General features: G+C 55.4%; 1 protein-coding gene across 1 annotated transcript in view; it reads left to right on the top strand.

The window, feature by feature from the left end:
• The window catches only part of DLGAP2 (DLG associated protein 2), a 171,204-nt gene that overhangs the window by 70,161 nt on the left and 75,947 nt on the right, over window positions 1-25,096 (top strand). Inside the window, exon 3 of the mRNA XM_044225741.1 lies at window positions 2,782-2,993. Within this exon, the coding sequence (XP_044081676.1) occupies window positions 2,782-2,993 (212 nt within the window). The remainder of the gene's footprint in view (window positions 1-2,781; window positions 2,994-25,096) is intronic.

The following is a 25,096-nucleotide window of genomic DNA, read 5'->3' on the forward strand; positions in this document are numbered from 1 at the left end:
TCTTAAGAGAAAGTCGTCTGCGTACTGGCCCACCGGAAACCCGAGCCACGTCATGACGCCGGGGATGGAGCGTCGGCGCTGCAGGGTGTTGGTGCAGCGACGCCCCAAGAAGACCCACGGGGGAGCCTCGAGGCTTCTCAGTGTGGCTCCTCCGTTCGCTTGCTGGGCTGGAGGCACAGGCTTTGGGTTCGGTGGTCATGTCCCGCACTTGACTCTGGCTCGCACTCTCTCGCTATTGAAATTTCTTCCGTTGGAGACTGAGAATTGGCTTCTTAAATCAGTAACAGCAAAAATACAAACTGGTCTCATTGGTTAGTTAATTCACCTGCTGCTGGGGAGAGGAACCTCTGTAGGTTTTTTATTTTTTGTTTTTTTGTTTTTAATGGAAACACTGTTAATTCACAGATATTTCCTAAAGCTGCCCACAGGAGTGTGTCTCTGTGACCTACAGCCCTTCTCCCCTCTGTCCCCAGCTCCTCCCTGGAGATGTCACCAGAAGGGCCCCTCCTCGGCAGCACGGGGACTGGGAGCCTGTGCTGCTGTGCCTGCCTGTGGTGCAGTGTAAGTGAGTCAGAACCCAGGGCCCTGCCTCCGGGAAGCCTCTCCAGACGCCCTCTCTGGCCACAGATTCCCCTGACCCCTCGCTTTTCCCTCTGCACTTGTGTCTTTCACCTCCATTAAGTCACAAGTATTTTGTGTCTCCTCCACTGAGAGGTGTTGTCACTGAGAACTGACTTTTCCTAAATTAAAAATAAGTTTATCATCTGCCACAATAGTGCTGTAGGCTCCAGATGGAAACTTCAGGAAAGGGGCGCGTGAGGGGACCGGACCGGGGAGCCCATCGTCACCCGTCCAGCGCTGGCCCTGCCCCACACCCTCCCCGCTGTGTTCCCGTGCATCCTGCAAGCATGTCTATTTTTAGAGTATAGAAAACGGAGTGCAGACGGTACGTTAAAAATTGCTTTCTCCCCCAAACCTCTTTCCGTGGCTAAATATGTATTCTGCACAATTATTTTCGGGGGCTGAGCAGCACCTGTTGTGAGACTTTGGTGAGAACGGAAGCTACCTCTTCGAGGACCCCTTCCGGGTTCCCCCTGTGACAATGACGCATCAGTCACCGTGAGTCACCAGCACCAGCAGCACGGCTCACCACCTCAGGACACCTTCCCAGAAGCCACGTCTCAGGGCCAGAGGCTGTGAACAGGATCTCCTGCTCTATGCACATGGCCTCTTTCCTGTCTACACCCGCGTGGAGACCCACATGGGACATCAGGCCACAAGGAGCTCAGCGATGCCTGCCAGAGGTCCCCCAGAGCCTCCCCATGGCCATAGGGGCCGCCCAGCTGTGTGCTGTTGTACAGCCCACAGGACCGGCCTGCGTGGGTCTGCTCACCGCACAGTGCCATGTGGGCACAGCTGAATGACGGTGTGGAAGTTTCCATACCTCATTGTGGCGTCAGGGTCGGCTACACTGCATGTTCCCGCTGGGGCCCCAGGACCTTGTGTGGACTCAGGAGAGTGTAGACAGGATCCATTGACACCATCCCCACGGGGACTGCAGGGCTTCCCGAGGTCTAGACGCTGGCGCCTGCCACACCTGTGTCCTGGCTGGCAGGTGGCGCTTACCGGGTCCACGGAGGAGCTGGGCCGCCAAGTGGCTGTTGTCCGGCTGCCAGAGCCAGGCTACAAGTCTGCGTTTGCAGGAGAGAAGTTAGAGCCCCCACAGACATGCAGAACCTGGCGGGGCGCTCAGCCCCGTGCAGGGAGGGAGGCCTCCCACGGGGTGCGCCGCAGAGAACGCGTAAGCATCCAAACCCCTCATGACCGGAAAGTGCCAGCTTCCCATGTGGGATTCTGTCCTTTTCTTTCTCTGTCACCTACAGCGGGAAGACCACGTCATGGGGGCCCTTTGCCCGGGCGTGGAATGGGACCCGTGCCACGGACACGGGGAGCTTCTCTGTACCCAATGCTGCCTGCAACATGGTCTTGCTTTTGTAAATGTGACTTTGCCTGAAGGGGTCAGGGTCCCCCAGAGCCTCCCCTGGCCGTGCAGAGCTGCGGAGCACTCAGCCCCGGCCGCAGGGAGCGGGAGCACCAGGGGAAGCAGGCGCTGGGCTAGTCCCCTGCCTCTTGCTTCCTGTGGAGTGAGGAGCTCAGGTCCTGGGTGTGGTGGGTGAGTACCAGGTGCTCACCTGCTTCTGGCTCTGCAGTCCCCGTCTCCATCAGGCTGGGAGCCTGGCCCAGAGCCTGGGGCCCACGGTGTGAGGGGGGCCTGGGGGCCTGTGGGGCCTGGGCCCAAGTGCCCAGGATCTGCACACCCACACCCCTTGAGTTCCACCACCCCCGGGGTGAAGCCCCAGGACGCAGCCCGTCTTCCCCTCTGCTCTCCCCTTCTGCTGCTGCTGTCCTGTTCCCTGCCCTGGGGAGCTCGCCCCCCACCCCAGTCTTCTGAAAGACTATTTTAATTTCCTTTATGCCAAAAGGAAATAACCCTAAAACAGGAGCAGTGTTGTTTTCTAGGTGCTGGGACTCCAGGCGGCTTCTCCTCCGGCGTTGCTCTCACCTTGTCCCTTTCCCATGTTTAACTGTCACTTTTATGATGGGGACAAAACAGTAATTGGACATGAGTGTCCTTTTGGGATTGAGTGACAACGCCAGCACGCGTCCGTCATGTCAGCCATAAGGAGTGTGGCTTCGCGGAACCGCAGACGGTCTGTGTCCCCGAAGAGCCCCGGGCTTCTCGTTGACGCCTGACGCATGTGTGTGTCTGTTCTCCCCTAGGTGCCACAAGACGAGTGGGCAGGGTACCCCACGGGCGCCAAGGATGAGGAGATCCCCTGCAGGAGAATGCGAAGCGGGAGCTACATCAAAGCCATGGGCGACGAGGAGAGTGCAGAGTCCGACTCCAGCCCCAAGACGTCCCCCACGGCGGCCCTGCGGCCAGAACCCCTGCTCAAGCCCCTGGGACCCAGGCCGCTGGCAGACCTCCAAACGTAAGACCGCCTTCCTGTCTTCCCCGTGCACACACGGCCCGTTAGGGCCACCCTCGGTGTCTGAGTTGCAAATAGTAGATATGGGACCATCAGTTTTCAAGAGCTTTAGAAAAAAACAGACCTTTGGTTTTTTACTTGGGTGGTTTCCATCCACTCAGTAAAGCCACTGTTGTAGCCGGTGGGACCCGTCCGGCCGGCAGCGATGCTGGCAGCCTTCCCCCGGGAGCGTAGTGGTGGGAACGAGCGTGCGTGTGCAGAAATCACTGTCGGGCATGTCTTGTGCACTAAAACCTTCTAAGCGCATTCCTGGTGGTAGGGGTTTCTCAGGGCTGGGGGACGGCTTGTACAGGTACAACAGTGCGAGCTTGCGCCGTTGCCCGGAGACAGGAAGCTGATGAGTTTAACTACTTTCTAAGATACAAACAAGGACAACCATTTGGGAAGTAGCCTGTTAACGTGAACTTGAAAACATGGCTCTCGTGCCCGCACTGCGGTGTGTCTGGTCCCTGCCACTCACTTTGCGTGTAGGGTTGACCCTTGGACGTCACGGGGTTTTAGGGCAGAGGAAGTACCTTTGCAGTCCCACGCTGTATTGATGGGAAACAGCCCACATAGAAGCGGGCCTGCGCCCCGCACCCGGTGCTGTTCGGCGGTCTGCCACCCGTGAGCGCTCTGGCCCCGCCCCCCGCAAGCAGCCACTGTCCCCGTGAAGTTTCTTCCACCGTGAAGCTTCCGCCCCCGCATCCGCGTCTCTGCACTTCCCACTGTTGCACAGACTAGTCACCGTAACCCTCGAGCAGGAGGACGGAGCCCCAGACCGAGGCGTGGTCTCTGTGGCACCCCTCCCGTTCCTGGTGCGCACGGCCACAAGCAAAACCGTGGAGCTTCTCCCAACACCACCATGTAGGCGTTAGCGGCAGCGTGTGAGACGCACCATCCGGATGTTCAATCCAGCTGGACGTTACTCTTCACCGTGGCCAACCAGGTCTCTGCTGCCGGGTTCAGTTCAACCGCACAGCAGTCGGGTTGGGAACACCGTGGTCCCCTCACTGCACACGTGTGCCTGCTCTGCCCCACACGGAGAGGGGAGGACAGTCAGGGATACTCATCAGGGCCAAATGGAACAAAGCCACTCGGGACAGCGTCGATGGGCTGGCGGGATGCCAGGGACGGGAGGTGTGGATGAGCAAAGAAATAGGTGTCCCCAGAGCGTTGTCCTGCGGGATGTCAGAAGCAGAGCCGCCTGGCCATGAACCTGACCTCCACCCCACAGGCGGCAGACTGGCCACCAGCGTCCCCATCTTTACCCCAGGTTGCAGAGTCCCACATGCGCATTAGGAATGACCATCACCCTCCCCAAGAACAGCGACACCCAGGAAGCCGCATGCTCCACAGCTCTGGGGGTTGAGCTGCTGTCACGCACGGTCCGGGGCTTGGGGCTCGGGGCCTGGGGCCTATGGGCATGTGGCCACGGACCTGAGCTGATTTTTTGAAAGCTGGTGACTCTTGTCCCAAGTGTGTATGTTTCAAGCAAACCACATGAAAGAAAAAAAAAGAAAAAAAGAAAAGTTGTGTTTTAATGGTGAGCAGGGATCCGGTAGTTTCCAAATAAGAACTTGATTTTTGTGTTAATGAGTCCCCCATCCCCTTTGCCGCCCCCATGGGGAGCACTCCCGCAGCATCCCATGTGCCCGTCACAGAGCTGTCCTCGCCACACTGAGTCCATGTCGCCCTGCAGTGGGCGGAGGAGACCCTCCATCCCTCACACGCCCTCATCCGGCCACCCCGGGGCCTCGTACCAGGAGCCAGGGGCAGGGCTCACAGGGCAGCCTTAGGGGAACCCACACCATCACCCGGGACACCGAGAACTCCCTCCCAAGCCCCAGAGTGAGGAAGAGACCAAGGTCACTTAACGTCGTAATGCAGATACTGACCGTCCAGGCACTGATGGTTCTGAGGGCCGGCGGAAGTGGGGGGATGAATGGCCCCGTGGAGCTCCACCATTTTGGTCCCAGTCCAGATTCAGCCCCAGTCACTCCGTTCTTCCTTCCGGCTAGCGTCGGGGCACAGAGCTCTGTCTGCGAGCGTGCAGATTATTCTTACTCCCACACCTGACCATGCCCTGGAGGAAACAGGACGGGAAGGGTGGTGCCCCGTGCGGAGTCCCCATGGGGCCGTGCCCAGCTGGGGCCCTCGGCTGCTTTGCCAGCTGCGTGGACCCCCGGAAGTCACTCTCTGGGGCTAGCGAATTGAAAACACGGTGACGTGATGGGAGATGCGTCATCACGTTGTTACTGTCGTTGCCCGTCAACATCGGACCCCATTAGAATTTTATACATTCCAATGTGATTTCACTTACTTTCATTTTAAGAGACATCACAGAAATTTGACTGTTTACTCAGGGAAGTTATAATTCTGCCCATTTCATGCAGCACGACCCCAGCTCAGAGAAGTGAGGTGCAGAACATCCCAGAAGTGACCGTGGGTTTGGCATGGAAGTAGTGATTTTAACCCCGTGCCCAGAGTGAGCGTGTTTGCCAGAGGATTGCAGGACTGTGCCTGCGGAGACCAGCGGGCACTGCAGGGAAAGGAAGGAGTACTTCCGTATATCATCACCATGTGGTCAGAGGAGACCGCAGGAAACCATGAGGGGGTTGGTGCGGGCTCCCAGATGAGCAGACCAGGCTCTGCAGAACAGACAGGTGGCTGTACAACACACCTGTCCATCACCTCACCCCCTGCCTACTGGCTGCGGTCCCCCATCTGTGGCCCCCCTGCCTGTGGTCCCCCAACCTGCGGTCCGGCCCCCATCTGTGGTCGCCCTGCCTTTGGTTGCTTCGCACCTGCTCAGCGCTGCTCCAGGAAGGTGTGCAGGCCCCTGGGCCCGCTGTATGTGACGTGTGCGGTCGACTACCTCAGCAGACCCTCTGTATTCTAGAGTTCGTTCTACACCCAAAGACGAAGTCAAACTCATAGTTCTTAAGTTGCATTTCAAATGTAACTGAAGTCCTCTGATCTCACAGTGCCCTGAATGCATCCCAGTCTGTACCATAGAACCTCCCCAGGAGCGGGTGGCTGACAGATGTTTCCAGGTGACAGGCTGATTCAGGAGCTAAAAGTAAGAATTCCTGTTTGCTGACCCCCTCTGGGTTTTGTGCTCCTCTGGTATGCATGGACGACTTCTGGCAACAGCATTTAAGAATGCATAAAAAAAGCAGCAACACGACGTGGTAGTTACACTTCAGTTCCAATGGGACAGGCCTGGATTACACTCTTTTCTCTGAACTACCACACGGGTGTGCAGAAACCTCAGGAACTGTATGCCGCTCCCCATCACAATAAAGGCACAAGAAAATGAACTGGACCAGCCCCTCGTTTTCCATCTGCGGAGCTAAAGACCTGGAAGAAAACTGATTCTCTAATTGGCTGTTATCAGTCCTTTTATGCCATCGAATACAAAATCCTTTCTGTAAAGGCTGCAGATTTTCTCCTTCAAAATGTGTGACCTCTTGCAACGGTGATTCTGTTGAACACAGTCTTGCCTTTCTGCTGTTAACCAAGAAGAAACCCGTCCTCTCGTTAATAATCGAACAGACGTCCTTTTTGTACAGATGAGGACTCCCGCCTTCACCTCACTGCCTTCTCCGGATGAGCAAGGGAGGGAAAAGCTTCACGCTCAAAGGAAGAGTCCTGCGCCAACAGCTGAAATCCCGCACACGTGTCACGGTGCTTTCCTGCACCAAGTGCTCCTTTGGACGGTCAGACCCACACCTGGGACAGATGGCGGCCACATGCGGACGCCAGCTGGAATGACTGTAGGTGAAAGGTAGATATCCCGTGACTGTGCATCCGATGTGCCGGATTTTTAAATCAGCTTGTGTATTTGTATTAGAGGTACTGGATTTGCAGAATTCATATCTGATTATTAGCAAAGGTAGACTGACTGATTTCATTTGGGGGCCTTTGAGGTTTTGTTTCCTTTTTTCTTCTTTTTTCTGCTTAGTTGCATTGAGAAGTCAAAGCTCTAATAATTCTGAACATCTCTGAGTCATCTCCCAGGAAGGAGGTATTTTAAATCTCTAGAGGAAGGAGGACTTATTTTAAGAGTTTCGTATGTCAAGATAAACTCCGACGGCGAGGAGCTCTAAGAATCGTGCTGGTGCCTTGAGCCTGGGGCGGTCCGAGAAGTGAGTGACTCCTGATCTCAGGTCTGGTCTTCATCTCGGGGTCGTGAGTTTGAGCCCTGCGTTGGCTCCATGCTCAGTGTGAATCCTGTTTTTTTAAAAAAAAGACTCTTATCGATTTGTGTGTATCATATGTATGTATGTGTCCACTGACACATGAACGTGTGTATGTGGCGTGTGCACAGGCTTGTACACGCGTGCATGCATGTGACTGTTCCGTGATTTTCAGATGGAGAAGACATATGCAAACATTCCACATTGAGAAGCTACAACATAAGGACAGATTTGAATTCATAAAATTAAAAACTTATTTGTAGTAAAAGCAAACCAACCAACCAACAAGCTAAAAGTACCCTCACCAAGATAAAATAGTAATTGAGACCTGGAGAAACGTTTTGTCATTTCAGTCACACATTTATGTTCTTACCATGTAGAGACATGCCTTACGAATCAATAAGAAAAAAACCACAATATAAATATGGATAAAGACCAGAAAATAATTATTCACATATCTTAAAAATTATTTAAAACTTTGTGGAGAGTATTTTAGCGTACCATTTAAAATGAAATGTGTAAGAACTTATTTTAAAGAAATTCCTGAAAAGCACACAAGGATATACAAAATCCAGTGATGTCTACTGTCATTGTAGATCATCATGAGACACTGTCAGTCGCCCAGACGCCCAGCAGTTGGCACTGGGTCCCACTTCGGGGAACTTGTGCCCCGGATGTGCCTGCACCTGTAAGGCGGGATGTGGGCAAAATCCTGTTCATTACAACACTGTTAGGACAGTCAGAATCTACCCCACAATCCACTGCTACGGGGCTAACTGAGTAACAGACATGCAGACCCCAGAATGTAGTCAGAGAATGTTCTAGAACACGACATGTCTATAAACACGAGTCAGACTCGCATGTCTTCAAGCGGCGAGATCCAGATTATGTTAATTTTAAAAAGCAAAGCGTAGAACATTATAAAGCATGTCACTTTCTATATAATGCAGACGGGGAAGTAAGATAATTCTTACCACTTTGTATTGCGTAAGACGCAGAAGAACACACAAGACACTAGTGAAGGCGGCTTGTGTCTAAGGAGTGAGAGGAAGTAGACGCAGCGGGGGCAGAGGGCAGAAGCAAGCTGGGTACCTTTTCCGTGTCAGGTGAACACCTTCACCACACAGGTGTGCTGTCCACGCAACTGTGGAACAACACGGTTCTTCAGAGCAGCAAAGGTACCAAACAGACCGCGCATCGGTGGGGCTGCGCACTGGGTGGCCGGACACAGCAGGTGTCTTCACAACCCCCCAGAGAAGGGCATCTAGCGAAGCAGTGGGTGAATGGTTCCAGCTCTGCCTGGGGTGCGGACAGCCAGAATGCTCGGCGGTGCCGCCCCGATATCGGGGGAAAAGGCCAGACAACATGGCACGAGACCCCCAGGCAGCAGGGCCGAGACTGCAGGGCACCCCAGGGGGCTCCAGAAGGCTAGGATTCGAGGGCTTCCCCACGTGGAGCGGGGTGCGGCGGGGAGGGCTGTGGGGCTCGTGAAGTTGGCTCAGGTGGATCCTTGGAGCCCCAGCCCCACGGGGTGAGCACAGGCCCCCACGTGCTCACCCATGAGTAGGTAGGAAGGGGGCTGGAGCCAGAGAGAGCCCCTTGACCCAGGTTGCTGGGACAGTTGTCCAGCGGATGACCCCTACCCCTGGAGGGAAGGTCCCCATCCCTGGGACCCCTGCCTGTACACCTTCCTATGGTGCAGGGCCATCACCCATGCGAGGGGGCATGAGCAAACCTGCAGGGAGAGAGGGAGGAAAACCCTCTGCCCCCCAGTCCTAGGCCCTGATCTTAACCCACTACTGAATGGCTGCCCTTCCCCTGGGAGGAGCAGGAAGAGTACTCACGAACGGGGCACGGGGCTGCCTGAGGCCAGGCCTGGCAGCGAACACCTAACCGTCACCCCCAAACCATCGGCCACCGTGGCAGGATCTCAGTCCGGAAGAACACGGGGTGTGTCCACTCCCAAACACAAACCTCATTTACCTCTGCCTCCGCCGTTCTGCACAGAGGACCAGTGCCCCAGCAAACTTCAAGTAAAAGGAAACAACAGCCGCTCTCTGGAGACCGAGCACCCCAGAGAACGGAGAGGACAGGGACCATGATGCTGTCAGAGAGACCCTCCAGATGCCTGGTTCACACGGCAGAAGGCCTGCTGGAAGAGGGGATGACATGCGTCCGCAACCGCGGGGCCAGCAGAGTGATGAGAAGTGGAAGAAAGGCGGACGGAAATGCAGCAGACAGACCTCGGGTCAGGAGCGAGGCCCCTGCTGAGGAGCTCGTTGGTGAACGCCGCTAGCACACCCGTGAACGTGAAGGTGGGTCCGTAGAAGTCACCGAAAGGAACTCAGAGAAGAGAAGTGGGGGCAGCGGAAGTGGGAAGGAACACGCGGGAGCTGCGGGGGAAGGGCCCGCCGCCGCGGAACCGGGCGCGGAACCGGGACCCTGAGAGCCACCGAGGGCGGGTGGGACGGAAGGGTCGTTCCGGATTCAATCCCTGCAGATGCCCCGAAGACAAATACGGAATCATGCACGGAAGAATCTCAGAAAGTCTCGAGAAAGGTAAATGCGAGAGCCAGAACCACTCGTATGTACACATCGCATTCAAACTGCCAGAAGCCGAGGATTAAGAGAAACGCTCGAGGACGCTTGGAGAAAACTAAAAGCCCGTTACATACAGGGAATGAAGACTTGCGCCGACTTGTCCTCACAAATGTTAGGAGCCGGGAAAGTGACACGGAAGTGACACCCTCCAAGCCCCGAGAGAAGACTCTCGGGAGCCCCAGGGCGGGAGGGCTCCCGCGGATGGACGTGCAGGCAGTGCTGCTCAGAACGAAGTGGGAAGACCCCCGCCCACGTGTGGGGCCACATCCTGGTGTCAGAGGAGCGCTCCGAGGTGCGTGCGATGGAACCGTCCTGTAGCAGCAGACACGGGCGCCCCAGCAGAGAACGCAGGAGCTCCGCGCCTCGGTCGTGACTCCAGGATCTGCCAGAACTCCCAGGCCTGCGCCAAGAGTGGGGGCGCCGCCAGATCCAGCCGCCCAGCCAGAGCTGGAAAAACGGCGTCTTGCAAAACCGAAGGATGGGAGCTGAGAGCAAGGATCTGTGCAAGCAGCTCCTCTGTGCCGGGAGACGAACTTTATTCTGGGACAGGAAGACAAGACGGGAGCGTAGGTCTGCCTCGCTTCTCTTTTTTGGTGAGTACGTATCCAGGCAACAGGAGACACAAGCTGCTCCCAGCACCTGCTCCCTCCCACTTGGCTGGTCGGTCGGAGGGGAAGCCATCCAGAGGATCAGAAGAGAACCCTGCCTGCCTGCCTGCCGGGTGACCGGCCTCGGAAGATGGACTCAGGTGTCCTTGCTGGCTCATGAGCCTGCCCTAGGACAAGGGAGCTCCCCGTTCCTCCAGAGTAGCCTAGTCATGTGGCTTAGCTGGGAAGTTGCTCTGTGGGTGTCCTGGAAGCCCCTGATCCATGACAAATGGTCAGACTACTCAGCTGCCAGGGAGTCAGGTCTACTCCGACGTGGTGGAGGCGCCCTGAGAAGCCTCTGGAAGCAATCCCAGGCCTGCAGAATATTCAGGACCCATCCGGAAGGGTGACGGGGCCCCTCGAAGCCAGCGTCTTCATTCCCAGCGTCATCGGTCTTGGCTTCTTGCTGTTTCCTGATACTGGGACTCCGTTGTGCTTGGGGCTCCCAGCCTCCGTCAGACGGCACAGCTCCTGCCGTCTCTCAAACAGCAGCTCTAAGCCCTGCTTCTCGAACCCTGTGCCGATCTCCCCCTCCACTTGCCAGCTCTGACCACCCGGTCTGTAGCCGAGTCGCGTACAGACTGGTCACTGGTCACGATCCAGCCCCAGGAGCCTGTGAGGCCTTATTTCTCACCATGTCCCAACAGTGAGGTCTACGCTCCAGCCCGCCCAGACAGCTCCCACTTCCGGATGCGCATCCGTCCCCAGCACCCCCGCACTGCCGTGCTCCTGCTCGTCCTTCGGGGCTCAGCTTGGGACCGCCTCCTCCTGGGAGTCTCCCTGGGTCAGACACCCCCACCCCAGCGTGCTCCCTGAGCACCCCGTGCTTACCGCTGCCACTTGTTAGCTCCCCCCAATCGCCTGTGTACTCGCGAGGGCAGGAGATGTGTCCTGTGTCACTGTCACGTCTCTCCGTCATGTAGCGCATTGTCTGTGCTCTGCACTCACGGAGCAAGTGAGCAGGACGAGCTTCTCATGAACGACTTCTCAGGAGTCACCGCTAACCGCGTGATTAAGGAGCTGTTATTAAGGGCACCAGTAAAAGCATCATTTGTGAAGATTGTAAATATAAGATCATCAATTTAAAAACCACGTGTAAAGCTGATTCACATCCACCCAATTCCTGACCCTCTTTACATTAAGTCCCAAAAGGACCGGATGCCAGGCTCCTGGAAAATGCCCCACACCGCACCTGGGCAGCTGTTCCTCTAGTGAGCACCGCACGCGTGTGGAGGAGGCTCGCGGCTTGTGGATCTTGGGCTCAGCAGAGGAGGGGGGTGGTTGCTCTCTGTCCTGCGGGAGCCCCACCTCCCACCTCCCACCTCCCACCTCCCCGGGAGCCCCAGGCCTCTCACCAGAGGGTGCTGGGAGCGGAAGGTGGGTGGGGCACCCGGCTGCAGGGGCCCAGGTCGTCGCCCAAGTGGGCTGCGAGCCCACAAAGAGGGGGCACACACTCGACTTCGCTGCCTGTTCCTCTCCTCGTGGGCGTGCGAGGACCGTCCCCATGCGTCCCCATGCGTCCTCATCTACCGTGTTTGTCTAGGAAGCTCCCAGCGCTCTGCCCCAGCTCGGCTCTGGTGGTTTCGGTACGCCCCGACGCCAGTCGCACTCGGATTCTTGTCCTTCTTCTGATGTTTCTAAAGTCACGTCAGGGGGGCTCCTGGGGGCTCCGTCGGCCAGGTGTCTGCCTTCCGCTCAGGTCATGACCCCCGGGCCTGGATCAAGTCCCGCTTCGGGCTCCCTGCTCCTCTCCCTCTGCCGCAGCTGCCCCTGCTTGTGTGCGTGCTCTCGCTCTCTGAGAAATAAAATCTCTAAAAGCAAAAGTTGTTTTGAAAACTCAAATCAAAAGCTAAGTAAGGAAGATAGGCTCATGAAAAATTGCTCTTTTGAAATTTCACGCTGTTTCTTCTGTCCACGTGTTCTTCATTCTGTGTTTCGCTGTGCAAGCTCGTCTGCAGCGGGTCCTGTCGCGTGGACCCTGCCTTCTGTCGCTCGCTCACGCGCGTTCCGGCCATCGGCCCTGGGCTGCGGCACTGCCTGTGCCGTCCTGCTACGGGAACCACGTGTCCACAATCTCCAGAACACGCGCTTGTGTTTAACTGACGATGCCGGTACACGTGCAGACGAGGAACGTGGGTCTGGGTGGTCCTGTGCAGCAGGACATTCTCCCGGGGACCATGAGCCCTCACAGCCTGGCCGAGAGCGGCGTCTGCACGGTATGGGGCTGGCCTCGGATGCGCCACCCATCTGTTCATTAAATTCAGGATGAAATTGATTTTCACCTGCAAAATTATTTATACTTGCAGTAAAAAGCTAACACAACACAGAATTATATGAAGTGGAACGTCGCTCTGTCTCTTCCATTGCCATGTCTCCGGGAGCAGCCATTGCCGGTGGTTTTGTGCTGTCTAGACAGTTTTGTTTGCACAAAAGGGTATACATGTACCTATTTTTAAAACAAAAATGAGATCACATTGTACATATTACTCTAATGTCCTTTCCTTTTTTTTTCTCCACCATTCCTTTTTATGGCTATCATAAGAAACTACCACAAATTTAGTAGCTTAAAATAAGACAGATTTATCATCTGATTCTTTGGGCCCTATGGGTCAGAGGCCCAACATGGGTCTTCCTGGGCTAACTTGATGGGTCCGCAGAGCAGCGTTCCTTTCTGAGAGAACCATGTGGGGGTTCTCTCTCCTTGTCCCAGCCTTAGACGAGGCCTCTATCTCTGCTGGCCGTCAGCTGAGTCTCTGTGGGCCCCCACACGCATGTGTCAGCCTGCGTCTTCAAAACCACATGTGATCGAGGACCCCTTCCCCTTCCCCAGCCTCTCCTGCCTCGTCTCAGCCATTGTACCTCTGACTCCCTCTGCCTTTCTCTGCTTCGAAGACTTCACGTGGTGACACTGGGCCTGCTTGGATGATCCGGGGGTTCTCCCCATCTCTGGGGCAGGTGACCACCAGCCTTGGTCCCATCTGCACCCTGATTTCCCTTCTGTGTAGCATAGCACGTTCCCACATGTAACACTCGAGGCTGAAGGTCAGGGTGGTCAAAGTCCTGGCACACAGCCATCATGTGCCTCCTTCACGGCACACCTATCCACTGAGCACATCGTCCTTGTGCTTGTCTGGGTGTGGGTGAGTAGATGGGCTCTCGTTGATTGTCATTACCTTATCGCTGGGGGATCACCTCGGAGTTTTCACTACTGTGTAGAATGTTGCAAAGAAGGTATTCCTCTGTGATTGTGCAGCTGCCAGCCCTGCTCGTGGCCAGGGTAGCAGCATCGGGGCACACCTGCCTCTGAATCTTCACCTTCATCAGTATGGCCAAGAAGTATCTGACTAGTGTGGCAATAACTCCAAATTAGTTTTATTAATGGGTTCATTTGTGCCCTTAACCCAGGAATAGTTTCATTCTCTACCTCTGTATAGGCCTGAGGGGTAGGCATTCTGTTGAGACTGTCCAACTGCCCTGTTCCCTAAAAACATAACATGACACTATCGTAGAAAGATCATACTTCTGAAGAATAGGGTTGAGAATCTCCTTATTTAGACAGTGTGGCCTTATCCCAAATACGGGTCCCTTTGAAGAAATCCATTGTCAATCCATACATCTCTAGAAACCATTCAAGTTCAGGACAGAGGGTCTTAGGATGTTCTTACTGATTGGCTTGCTGGGGACATACCTTAGGGTACAATAGTCCATCAGCTTTGGGGGCATCTTGAGAAAGGAGGGTGGGCTTCTGGCATGTGGCGTTGTAAGAGCCAGATTGTGCAATCAGCTCTTTATCGGTTTGTCAACTTTCTATTGTTTTCCTGTTTTCTTATTCATTAAATCAATTTATGCTTTTGTTAATTTCTTTTTATTTCCTTAGATCCATTGTCATTTCCCTCATTTATCAGCTGATTATCTATTTAGTGAGGGAGTTTAGACTATGAATATTCCTAAGAGTGTATCTTTTGCTGCATCTCCTCTGATAAGATATGATGCTTTCATCCTTACTACTTTGTAGATATTCTGCAGTTTTGTTCTGATCTCCACTTTGATCAAGATGGAATGAATTAACTGAAGGAAAGACACACTTGCTAGGATAAATAGAGCCACTATTAATTATTTTTCTCCCTTTTAATTACTTTTTTTTAGGATTTTATAATGTGTGATATTCTTTAATATTAGTCACATTTCCTTGTTAGCCCTGTTGGTAGGGAACTAGATTTAGAGATATACATAAAATATTATCATTTTTCCTTTTTTCCCCACTTGTTCCCATTTCTGATTAAACGAGCTCTCAATTTCCCCAGTAGTCAAGTCACTCGCACTACTTCTCAAAGCTACAAAAGGCACGTTATCACTCTTCAGGCTACCCATGAGCTATTTTTGTGCACTTTTCAGCTGTTCGTCTAACCCTGACATGTGCCTTCCTGCTCAGCAACTAAAGTGTTCTCTCAGTTCTCACACCTTGTGACAGAGCTCTGACAAGCATAACGGACAGAGTTGTCCACCTTTAAACACTGAAGGGTGTTGAAAGCATCATTCTCTGAACACAAGTCAGTGTCCTCACTTTCATAGACTTCAAACTGTCCCGCAGCACGCCAGCACCCTGCTACTCCTGTAACCAGCAGAGAGGTTTTCTCTTAATGAGTCAGAATCCACCAGCTGTTGAAAGCCTATTTCCAGAGAACACGCTGAATGAAGAGATTAGAGTGGAGGCAAATCTGTAAGGTTTGGGGGCAAAATTAAATGACATGAAACCCAACACTGAACTTGAAGCAGCAGTGAGTCTTTCTGCACGTGCTGCCCCCAAATGTAATGAAGAGATGTGTTCTATGGAATTCATTGTCTTCTTTGATGTATCTTACATAACATATGAATTCATTCATTCATTCATTCATCCAATGAGTAGGTGTGTGTTAAGGGTGGAGTATATAAATAAGATAGTTATCAAACAAATAAATAATTAAGTAAATGTAAACATTGCTAGGGCATTAACTAGGCACCTAAATCTACACAATGAAAAATCACAGAAATAATTTTCACAGAGTTAAAAAACTGAAGTTTTGATGAACTAAATTGTTTCTGAAATATGTGTTTTCATTAGGATGAAAATTTTTTTAAATCTTTTCCACTGAAAAGTTTGGCAATGCTTGTTCCACTTATGGGATCCTAAGGAAATAGTCAACTTCCAATAAAAGATTCAGTTAAAAAAAAAGTCCTAGAAGAAATTCTAATTCTTTGCTATTATTTATAGTAAAGAATTAATTAGAAACAGTAAACATCCATCAACATACAAAATGATAGATTCACTTATTTGTAATCAATAAAAAATATTTACAAAGAATTTTTCATTGTATAACAAAATGGTTACAGTGTTTATAAGATTTCTGTACCCCATGAGGCCCCAACATTGGAACATTCATAGCAAAAACTGCAAAGATTGTGTGGCGGGCAGAAGCCTAAGATGACTTTCTTCTGTGGTGAGTGTGGTTGGGACCAGTATTTACCATGACAAACCCCTCTCTCAGGCATGTGACTCTATATGGCAAATGGACGTCATCCAGGGGGCTGGACCTCATCACATGAACTTACGAAGAGCAGTTTTGTCTGGTGGTAGCAGAAAGGGAAGCCAGAGATTTGATGCAGGAGAAAGATTGGAAAAGCCTTTCATGACTCAAAGATGGGGGGTCCACATGGAAGGGGCTCCACGAGGCCTCTTGGAGCTCAACAGCCAACAAGAAAGGGGAACCTCCTTCCTACATTCACGAGGAACTGAGTAGTGCCAACAACCCACAGAAGCCTGCGGATGAGGTCTCGGGTTATCTGGCACTATAATGTCTGTCTGTGAGCCTGTGAGCAGAGGACCCAGCCCATGTGCTGGACTTGACCTGCAGTTCTAGTGTGAGCTAAGACGTGAGTGTCGCCTTAACCCTCTACATTTGTATTGATGCAGGGTATCAGCCAGATTCTCCAGAGACACAGATCCAATGGGTGCGTGTGTGTGTGAGATGAGAGACATTGAGTTTAAGGAATTGGCTCACATGATTTTGGAGTAAGCAAGTCTGAATTCTGCAAAACAAACTGGCAGGCTGGAGGTTGAGGGAAGAGTTGATGGTACAGCTCAAGTGAAAAGACAGTGGAGGGAGAATTTCTCCTTGAGGGGGTCATTCTTTTCCCTGAAGATCTTCAACTGATTGGATGAGGCCCACCCAATCCAAAGAGCAATCTGCTTTACTCAGAGTCTACTGATTTAGATGTTAATCACATCTAAACTTCCATCTCACCAAATGTCTGGGCACCATAGCCTCTCCAAGTTGACATATAAAATTAACTCATCACACACAGCCAGAAAAATCTGATACAGGAAGTCACCAAAATAGGAATAATGATCATCCCTGGGTGGTAGATTTGTGGCTGAATTTTATTTGCATTTAAATATTTTCTAAATTTTTGCAAAAGCATATATTAGTGTTGACATAAGAAGAGATACTGAAAACCACTTCATTGTGTTCTAAAGTTCTCGTAATCCCTACGTGTTGTTTTTCCAATAATAATAGAGTATAAAAATGAAATAGACTTGTGTTGCAAAGTTTCCGTAGTAATGAATTTATGCTCAGCAGCTTTATTAGACATTAGCAATGAGTGGAAATTGAGTGTGTGTTTTAAAGCCAGAAAAGCGAAATCATTCCCAGTGGTGTTCCCCCACACTTTGTGCCTGGGAAGTGTGTTTCAGACGAGGCACACAGAGCGAGACTACATGGAGACTGTACCCACATTGGGGGTGCTTGGGGTCTGTCGGTATCGCCAGGGCCCCTCCATCCCTGGTGGAGCAAAATGAATGAGTCTGAAGCATTTCTAAACTGGAAGCCCTCTCAGAAATCACTTCTGACTCCAGCATCATTGTTGATGTTTTGGGGGACAGCATCTGTATTACCTCCCTAGGGGCTGCCTGCTATGCACTAAGTGTGTCCCCAAGGTTCATCTGTTGAATCCTAACCCCCAAGGTGCTGGTGTCAGGAGGTAGGGCCTCTGGGCAAGGGAGCTGCCAGGAATGGAGTAGTGTCCTTACGGAGGAATCCCGAGCGCCCCTCCCCCTCCCACCGTGTGAGGACACAGTTAGATGGCCGTCTGGGAACCAGTTCCTCTCCAGAGACCAGATCTGCACTTTCCAGTCTTGGGTGTGACCTCGGACTTCCATTCTCCCAAACAGTGAGAAGTCAGCGTCTGTTGGTTTTCAGCCTGCGGTGTGGGGTCTGTTAGCGGTCCCCAAGCTTAGAGTCTACCGTGCTCTTAACAGCACCACGCACTGAGGGCCTGAAAGGCCAAAACCCAGGGGCTGGCAGGGCCTTGACCCTCCAGGGCCTCTGGGATGTGCTCCTTCCTTGCCAGCTGCAGCTCCGGGCGGCCCCACCTGCTCCGCAGCTGTGAGGCCTCACTCCAGCCTCTGCCTCCCACTGGCGTGGGGTGTCCACAGCTGGAAGGACCATTTGTGCGGGAGTGGTGCCCACGCCACTGCGCGCATCCCCATGAGCAGCCCACAACGACCCCCTTTCACAGAGACAGAAGGTCAGGCTCTGTGGTATTGGGGGTTAGGGCCTCAGCACAGCTCTTGGCGGGAACACTGTTCACCTCCTCCCAGAGCCAGCCCCCGCTCTGCCAAGATACGGAAGCGCGTACGAGATGGCACTGACCCACACTGCGGACCGCCGGACACGTTTGTGAAGGTGGTTTCAGTCCCCGTGTTTCACACTGGAGTCTTTGGCCAAATGTGTAGCAGCTGTTTTCTCACCGGACGACTGTGGCGATTCTCCAGCAAGTACTGAGAGTTCCGTGTCCCCCCACTGGAGCCTCCTCCCCAGTCCTCCGTTAGCTGCGCATGAATCAGCTCACGCAGTGCTCGCTGTGACTCGTCAGGAACCCAGACAACTTTGCCTAAAACAGACAAGTTCATATTCCGCACGGCAGGTCGTCTGTGACCTATGTACCCTACCACTCCCGCTGGAGCATTGAAACCCGCCGTCCTGTGCTCCAGTCCTGGGGACGGACGCGGCCGTGGGCTCCTACCTCACCTCCCAGAGCCCCCCCTCCGTGTGCACGGCCTGGGGCTGCTGGGGCCCGGCCCTTGACACGGCTCCGTAAGCTGACCCGGCGGGCCCTCCCTGACACTGAAGCGTGGAGCCAAAGGTGCGCATCTGGTGTTGGGTTGGCCGGATGGTCCTCAGGACACTGGGATCTCAGAATGGAGATGTTTTGTGTGTTCTTGGCGACCACCCAGGCCATCTCGGCAGCAGTGGGCAGGTTAAGCTACAGAGGTCGCCTTGGTCCCTACAGATAAGGCATTAGACACCACCCAGACACTCTGGGTTCTTTTCAGACTTCTACGGCTTCTCCAGTCCAGGGCTCTTCCCTTCCGTTCCCTCTGTGAAGGCAGAAGATTGCAGGGGAAAGGAGGGGGAGCACGGGGGGGTCTGTGCTCACAAACAGCCCCCCACTTCGCTCTTCCCAATGCCGGCCCTTTGGCACTGGGGCGGGAAGGAAGGAGGAGACGAGCAAGGGCCCCCCTTCCCTTACAGCAGGCCTGTTGCCCAGAGCATCTCTTGGTTCCCTGGGCGACCCTGAGGCTGTCCTTTCCTTCCTTCCCCGCCTTGCAGGAGAGGCATGATCCCACTTCCCCTCTTCTGGCCCACACCCTGTCTCCCCACCACCACCTTCGGGGGGCTCACTCCCCGTGTCTTCAGATCCGCACAATTCTTTGGGGAATTGGAAGCTTAAAATGGCTCAAAACCAGACACCCTGAGTGTCTACTCGACCTGCGGGCATTGCCGTATGATCACTTCACCAGAGGAGGTGCAGAGCGGTCCCCCTGCTGCCGCCTCTGGCCCCCCACCCACCCCATCATGGCTCCAGAAGCATCCCGGCTCCGCAGGAAGAAGAGGCATCCTCAACCCCCACAGAGGGGAGATGGCTTGTTGGGCTGTGGATGTTTGTGGTGGGTTCTGGAGCTCGTGCTTCTGGCCTCTGCATCAATAATTCTAATGCAGGCTCCTGGGAGGCTCAGGTCATGATCTCAGGGTCCTGGGATCGAGCCCCGCGTCGGGCTCTCTGCTCCGCGGGGAGCCCACTTCCTCCTCTCTCTCTCTGCCTGCCTCTCTGCCGACTTGTGATCTCTGTCTGTCAAATAGATAGATAGATAGTTTTGATGCAAACTAGGTTACCTTTCGCAGTGAACTTGTTCAAAAAGGACATGAACGACTGTGACAGACGCTCGTGAAGAGCCGGGCGGGGGAGGCTGCGCGGCCGGTGGGCGTGCGCTCCAAGTCCAGCCTCCCCCGCCCGGCCGGTGCTCCCGCGTTCTCCCCCCAGGCCCGGCCTCCTGGGATGGCTGCAGATACTCACCGAGCGAACCGCACACTCGCTCACAGACCTCCTCCTCAGCCCCGGCTCTCGCCTGTGTCCGGACACCCCCGGCGTCCCCTGCAGGGGCTGCAAACCGCCCGCCCACCCACAGCTTCTCCCCGTCACACAGAGATCGCCCTCGTCTGCCGCTTCTCACTGCCTTCCCTAAAAATCCCTGCAGGGTCATAAGGCCATGAATATCCCCCCCGCGACGTTCCTGCTCCCTTCTCAGTTCCTTCTCATGCACGTCCCTCCCCGGATCCCGCGGCGTCCTCTGATAATCCCCCGGGGAGGGCCTCGCGGGCAGAGCGAGGGCAGGGCAGGTGGCCTTGCCCGTAAAGACCTGCCGCGGGTCTCAGAGATTCCCGTGAGGTGTCAGCAGGGGCCTCCCCCTTCCTTCCCGCGTGGGAGGTGGGCTTCTCCACCGCAGGCGCCGGGGCCCTGTCATCACGGGGCGACGTCCGACGAAAGCGCCCGGTGACAGTTTCCCCGTGCCGTGTCCCTGCACGTCGGAGACGACGAAGCGCCCGGTGACAGTTTCCCCGTGCCGTGTCCCTGCACGTCGGAGACGACGATTCTTACTTCCCTCATCTGTGTTCTCCTCGGCTTCCGGACTCCACCGTACCTCCTCGCGGGGACACCCAGGGACGCTCTGTGCTTGGTCGTGTCGTCTGCTGGCCACCGGCTGGGCCCTGATGACCTCGTGCGCGGCACACGTACACTGTCGAGTGTCGGGGGACTCACGTTTCCTGAGTAAGTAGCACGTGCCTCGCACTTCCTAGAGCAGCAGGTCAGCAAGCGCGTGCTCTCTCGGAACCACAGCCAGAAATGCCGGCGGGAGGTCGAGAGCGTGGGGACAGTCTCTCTGCTGAAGGGGTGGTTCACCTCTGTGGTCTGGTAAAACCCTGTGCGGCCGGTGGCTGTTACCCGACGGGGCGGATCGTGTTCCTGGGCACAGGTGGCCTCACAGGGAACAACCTGGTCCTCCCCTTGCCCCGCTCCCCGGCTTGACCCGCAGGACAGGGCACGTGTCTCTGTGACCCTGACACAGGGCCGGTTCTTTGCGTCTGCGGGGCTGCACTGCTTCAAAGGAGAGTGCCTCCGGGCTCGGTCGTATGGGGTTACTGCTGGTAATGCGGGGGGCTCTTGGGCGTGCACCATCTTTACCACAACTGTGTTCCAGAAATCTTGCTGGTTAGGCAAGTAATTTTCTTAAGATATTTTTCCTGAAGGTCCTACAGGGCACTGAAAATTTTTAAGCAGACTAGGAGTTTCATTTTGGAAAGATCGCTTTGACTGCGTGGGTACGAGTCCGTGTCTGTGAAGACCGGGGGTCCGTGAGAGCAGTGGGGGGAGGCAGGAGAGCAAGTCAGATGCCGGAGAGGTCCGTGCGTGTGCGTGGTCTCTGGAAGAGCCCGGCGATGGCTCCCTCAAGGTCGCAGGGGCTCTTGTGGGCTAGGGTCAAGAGGGGCGGCCTGCTGAGTCCTGTTCCGGGCACGTGGAGCTTGACACGGTGGAGACAGCAGCGCGTGCACAGTCCTGCTGACCAGGGAGGAGAGAGGCTGCCGGATGGCCGTCTCGGCCCAGATCTGCCCAGTCCGGTGCCGCCCACTGAGCACCTGTCCTCCTCTGCCTTCTGGGCTGGTGGGGGAGGGGCACACTAGAGCCGCCAGGAGTTGAGGGGCCATGGGATCGGCATGTGACCCGTGAGAGTGAGGGGAAGTGACGTGCGTCACCTCTCGAAGGGCCTGACCCTCCAGAACCGTCTTTCCCTCAGCCATGGCGCCCAGCAGTTTTGGGAGCCGTGCTTCCTTCAGCCTGAGTCCCAGGGAGAGGACAGCGTAGATCAGAGTCCCCAGATGGCTCACGGTGGGCATGTGGCGGAGAGTGAAAATAAACCTGGTTTATTTGGAGCCCGTGTTTCGGAGGCTCTGTTGCTGCAACATTACGTAGCCCGTCCTGGTGGCCGCGGCGGGGCTGTGTATCGGGGAATGATCACAAAAAGAGCCGTGTGAGGAGTCCGTGTGGGTGGGCGCCCAGGCCCGGCAGGAACATGAGGAGCAGAGGCGGGACGCGGAGCGAGGGCTGCCTGCCAAGCAGTGTCCGGAAAGATGGAAGGGGAGCCGGAGGGGCGGGCAGCCGCGCCGCGGTGCGCAGGGAGCCTCTGGGAGATGGGAGCCCGGGGGGCGCGCCGGCCCCAGCAGGAACAGGTCCCGCGGAGGAGCCGGGTGCCAGGGGCCCAGGCGGCCAGGAGATGAAGTAAGTGAGGTGCAGGGAGCGGGTGTGGCGGGAAGTCCCAGCGAGGCTGGGAGGGGCGCGTCGCCCGGAGGCAGACGGGAGAGGCTGGGGTGCGGTGGGGCGGTCGGACGCCCCGCGGAGAGCATGCGTGTGTGGGGCAGCAGGGGCAGGGACGCAGGGACACGTGGTGACATGCTTGCACTGTTTCTCGCGTGAGGACTGCCTCCACTCCCTCCCGTCGTACGTGCGGTGCGAGATGCTGGGTGTGACACCTGGGTCAGGCAGCTGCTGGCCTCAGCGAGCCCCTCCTCGGGGGTTCTGCTCCCTGGTCCCCAGCCCTCCGCAGCCCCGCCCCGCGGCTCCCCGCTTTGATGGCCGCCCACAGCCTTTGCCGGTCTCCCCTCCCCACTTGCTCTGGAGGACCTGCTGCCGTGTCTCCTGGTTGCATAACCCACCCCCCCCCAGCCTTCTGCACAAATAAAGCCGCCGTCTGGAAGGGCTCTGACCTGCATCCCAGTCACGGGTCGGCTTCCACCCCTCCCTCTGGCTGGACCTGCAAGTACCAGCGCCCGGGGCTCGGAGGCCACCTCAGGCTCTGACCCCTCTCTGTGACCTTCCTGCATGACCCTGCCCACGTGCATGGCCTCAGAGATCATCTTTGGGCTGAATCACCCAGGTTTTCCCATGAACCTCTCACATCTGTCTGGATTCCAGATGGGATAGGAAATTGCCCAGCTGTGGTTCCGTAGAGATGGCTGGTAAGCCTTTCAGCTGCACTTGGCCCCAGAATAACTCCGGTCCCTCCGCTCGTCCCGGATCTGCCGTGCTCACTCTCTCCTCCCCCAGCACTGGATGCGGGAGTCCATCACACCCCTCAACCCGACCATCCAGGACTGACCGTTACCCCCAGGACGTGGTGGGAAGAACAAGGAACGGGAACTGGCAGGGAGCATGAAGGGAGCCCCACACCCCTCTGGGGACACATTTTGAGGTGGTTCCAGTCTGTAGAACCATGTTCATGGTCCACGGGCCCAAGCCATAAACAGTCAGCTGAAATCAACAAGGACCCCAAACGCAATAGGTGTGAAAGCCAGTGAGGTTCTTACACACAAAAGACGTGGTGATGTGAAGGTGGGGGGCGGGGGAGAAGGGAGTGAGCCGGACGGAGACTTTGGAAAACACGTCGACCACAGGGGTGAGGCTAAAGACAGATCCTACCGATTCGGGGCCCCAGGGAGGACGCGCACGTCTTGGGGCATGTGGGTTAGAGTTGTAAGCACAGCTGACGAGTATGAAACCCCCACGGGGAACTGAATGGGGTGGCGGTGAGACCCACACACCTCGCTGTCGGGGGAAGACCTTACCCGCGAGGGAAGGTGAGAACCGTGGCGTTGGACTGGGATCGGACGGGGAGTGGGAACGCGTGATGTGCACGCAGATGCAGACCAGATCCAGACGCGGGGACTGACGTGGGTGCCCCTGTGGTGCGGGGCTAACACCCAGCCCTCTCCACGCCATCTGCTGAGGGCCTGGAAGCAAGGACCCAGCACCCGGCACCTGGGTCTTGATTCTTCAATACCAGTCTCCAGGGAAAGGAACCCGTCATGCTCTTTGGACACATGTGCGACCCCATTGTAGGGCAGAGTAGACAGCAGGTCAGATGGACTACCAGGTGGTTTCAGAAAGTGAAGAAGTGCTCAGCCCGGGGCGGAGGCAGGTTGCAAAGACGCAGACAGCAGCTTGCGGGGCTCCCAGTGGCCCAGACCACGGCTGGTGAATACCGCTGGGTCGTAAGCCCCCAGCTCCTGAGTCCGGGCTGACTTTACTCTGTTACTGACAGAATGGTCAGCCTGGGCAGCAGGACAGTCTTCCTTGTAGGAGAACACTTGGGCAGGAAGGGGCAGGGATGGAAGGTCACCACGAGGCCACCCTGCAGCGCCCACGACTGCAGCAGGACATGTGAGCAGGTGAGAAAACCGTGCTGAGAGACGTTCCCGGGGGCACCGACACGCCACTGAGGCTGAACCAGCGCCCTCATACGCCCTCTAAGACACCAGGACCCCGGGCACCCCAGGTATAGGAGAAAGTTCAACATCTCTTCTGTGGGATTCTTGCCCCAAATGCATTACCTCCAGCTCACCCTGGGAGACGTCACATAGTCCGACACGGGGACATTTTTTTTTTTTGAAGATGTTATTTATTTATTTGCAAGAGAGAGAGAGCACGGGCAGGGTGAGAGGGAGAGAGAGAGGCAGGCTCCCCGCTGAGCAGGGAGCCCAATGTGGGGCTCCATCCCAGGGACCCAGGACCACAACCTAAGCCAAAACCAAGAGTCATCCACTTAACTGAAGGAGCCCCCAGGTGGCCCCAAAGAAGGGGCATTTTACCAAACAAGTGACAGGTGGTGTTCCAAAGCATCAGGTCGTGCACGGGAAGGTGAGGCAGTTGTTGCAGGCGGAAGGTGACCACGGGCTGGACAACGACGGCAGCAAGAGTCCCGGCCCGAATCCTGACCCTAAAACGTCATCGGTGGGAAGACACAGAACCCGGGCGAGCTGCCTGTAGCGTCCTGTGTTGCTAATGGCTCCGTGACGCTGGGCGCCGCTGATGTCGCAGAATGCTGGCGGGGGGTGTGTGCTGGCTCTGCAGGGGTTTTGGAGGTGTTTTGTAGGTCAAAACTATTGCCAAAGCAAAGGTTAGAAAACTTAAATATTTATTTTTGAGCTCAAGAATTTCCAAGAAATAGAAATATCCAGGTCCATTCTGACTGCTGTGTAAGAAAATGAAGGAGGAGATGCCCCTAAACAAAGCCACAGAGACAATTGTGTGAACAGTAAGGAGGTCTCCGGACGGCCCTCGGCTGTGCTCCCGCCTGCCCCCTGCGTCCTGCGGGGCGAGGCCTAGAGCACGACCGGCCTCTGCTTCCCCAGTCCCGCCTCTGAGCTGGAGCATCGCAGCGTCTCGCCGCCGACCGGCCTCCCTGCCT

This window comes from Neovison vison, chromosome 11 (genome assembly GCF_020171115.1).
Source record: "Neovison vison isolate M4711 chromosome 11, ASM_NN_V1, whole genome shotgun sequence".
Lineage (NCBI taxonomy): Eukaryota > Metazoa > Chordata > Mammalia > Carnivora > Mustelidae > Neogale > Neogale vison.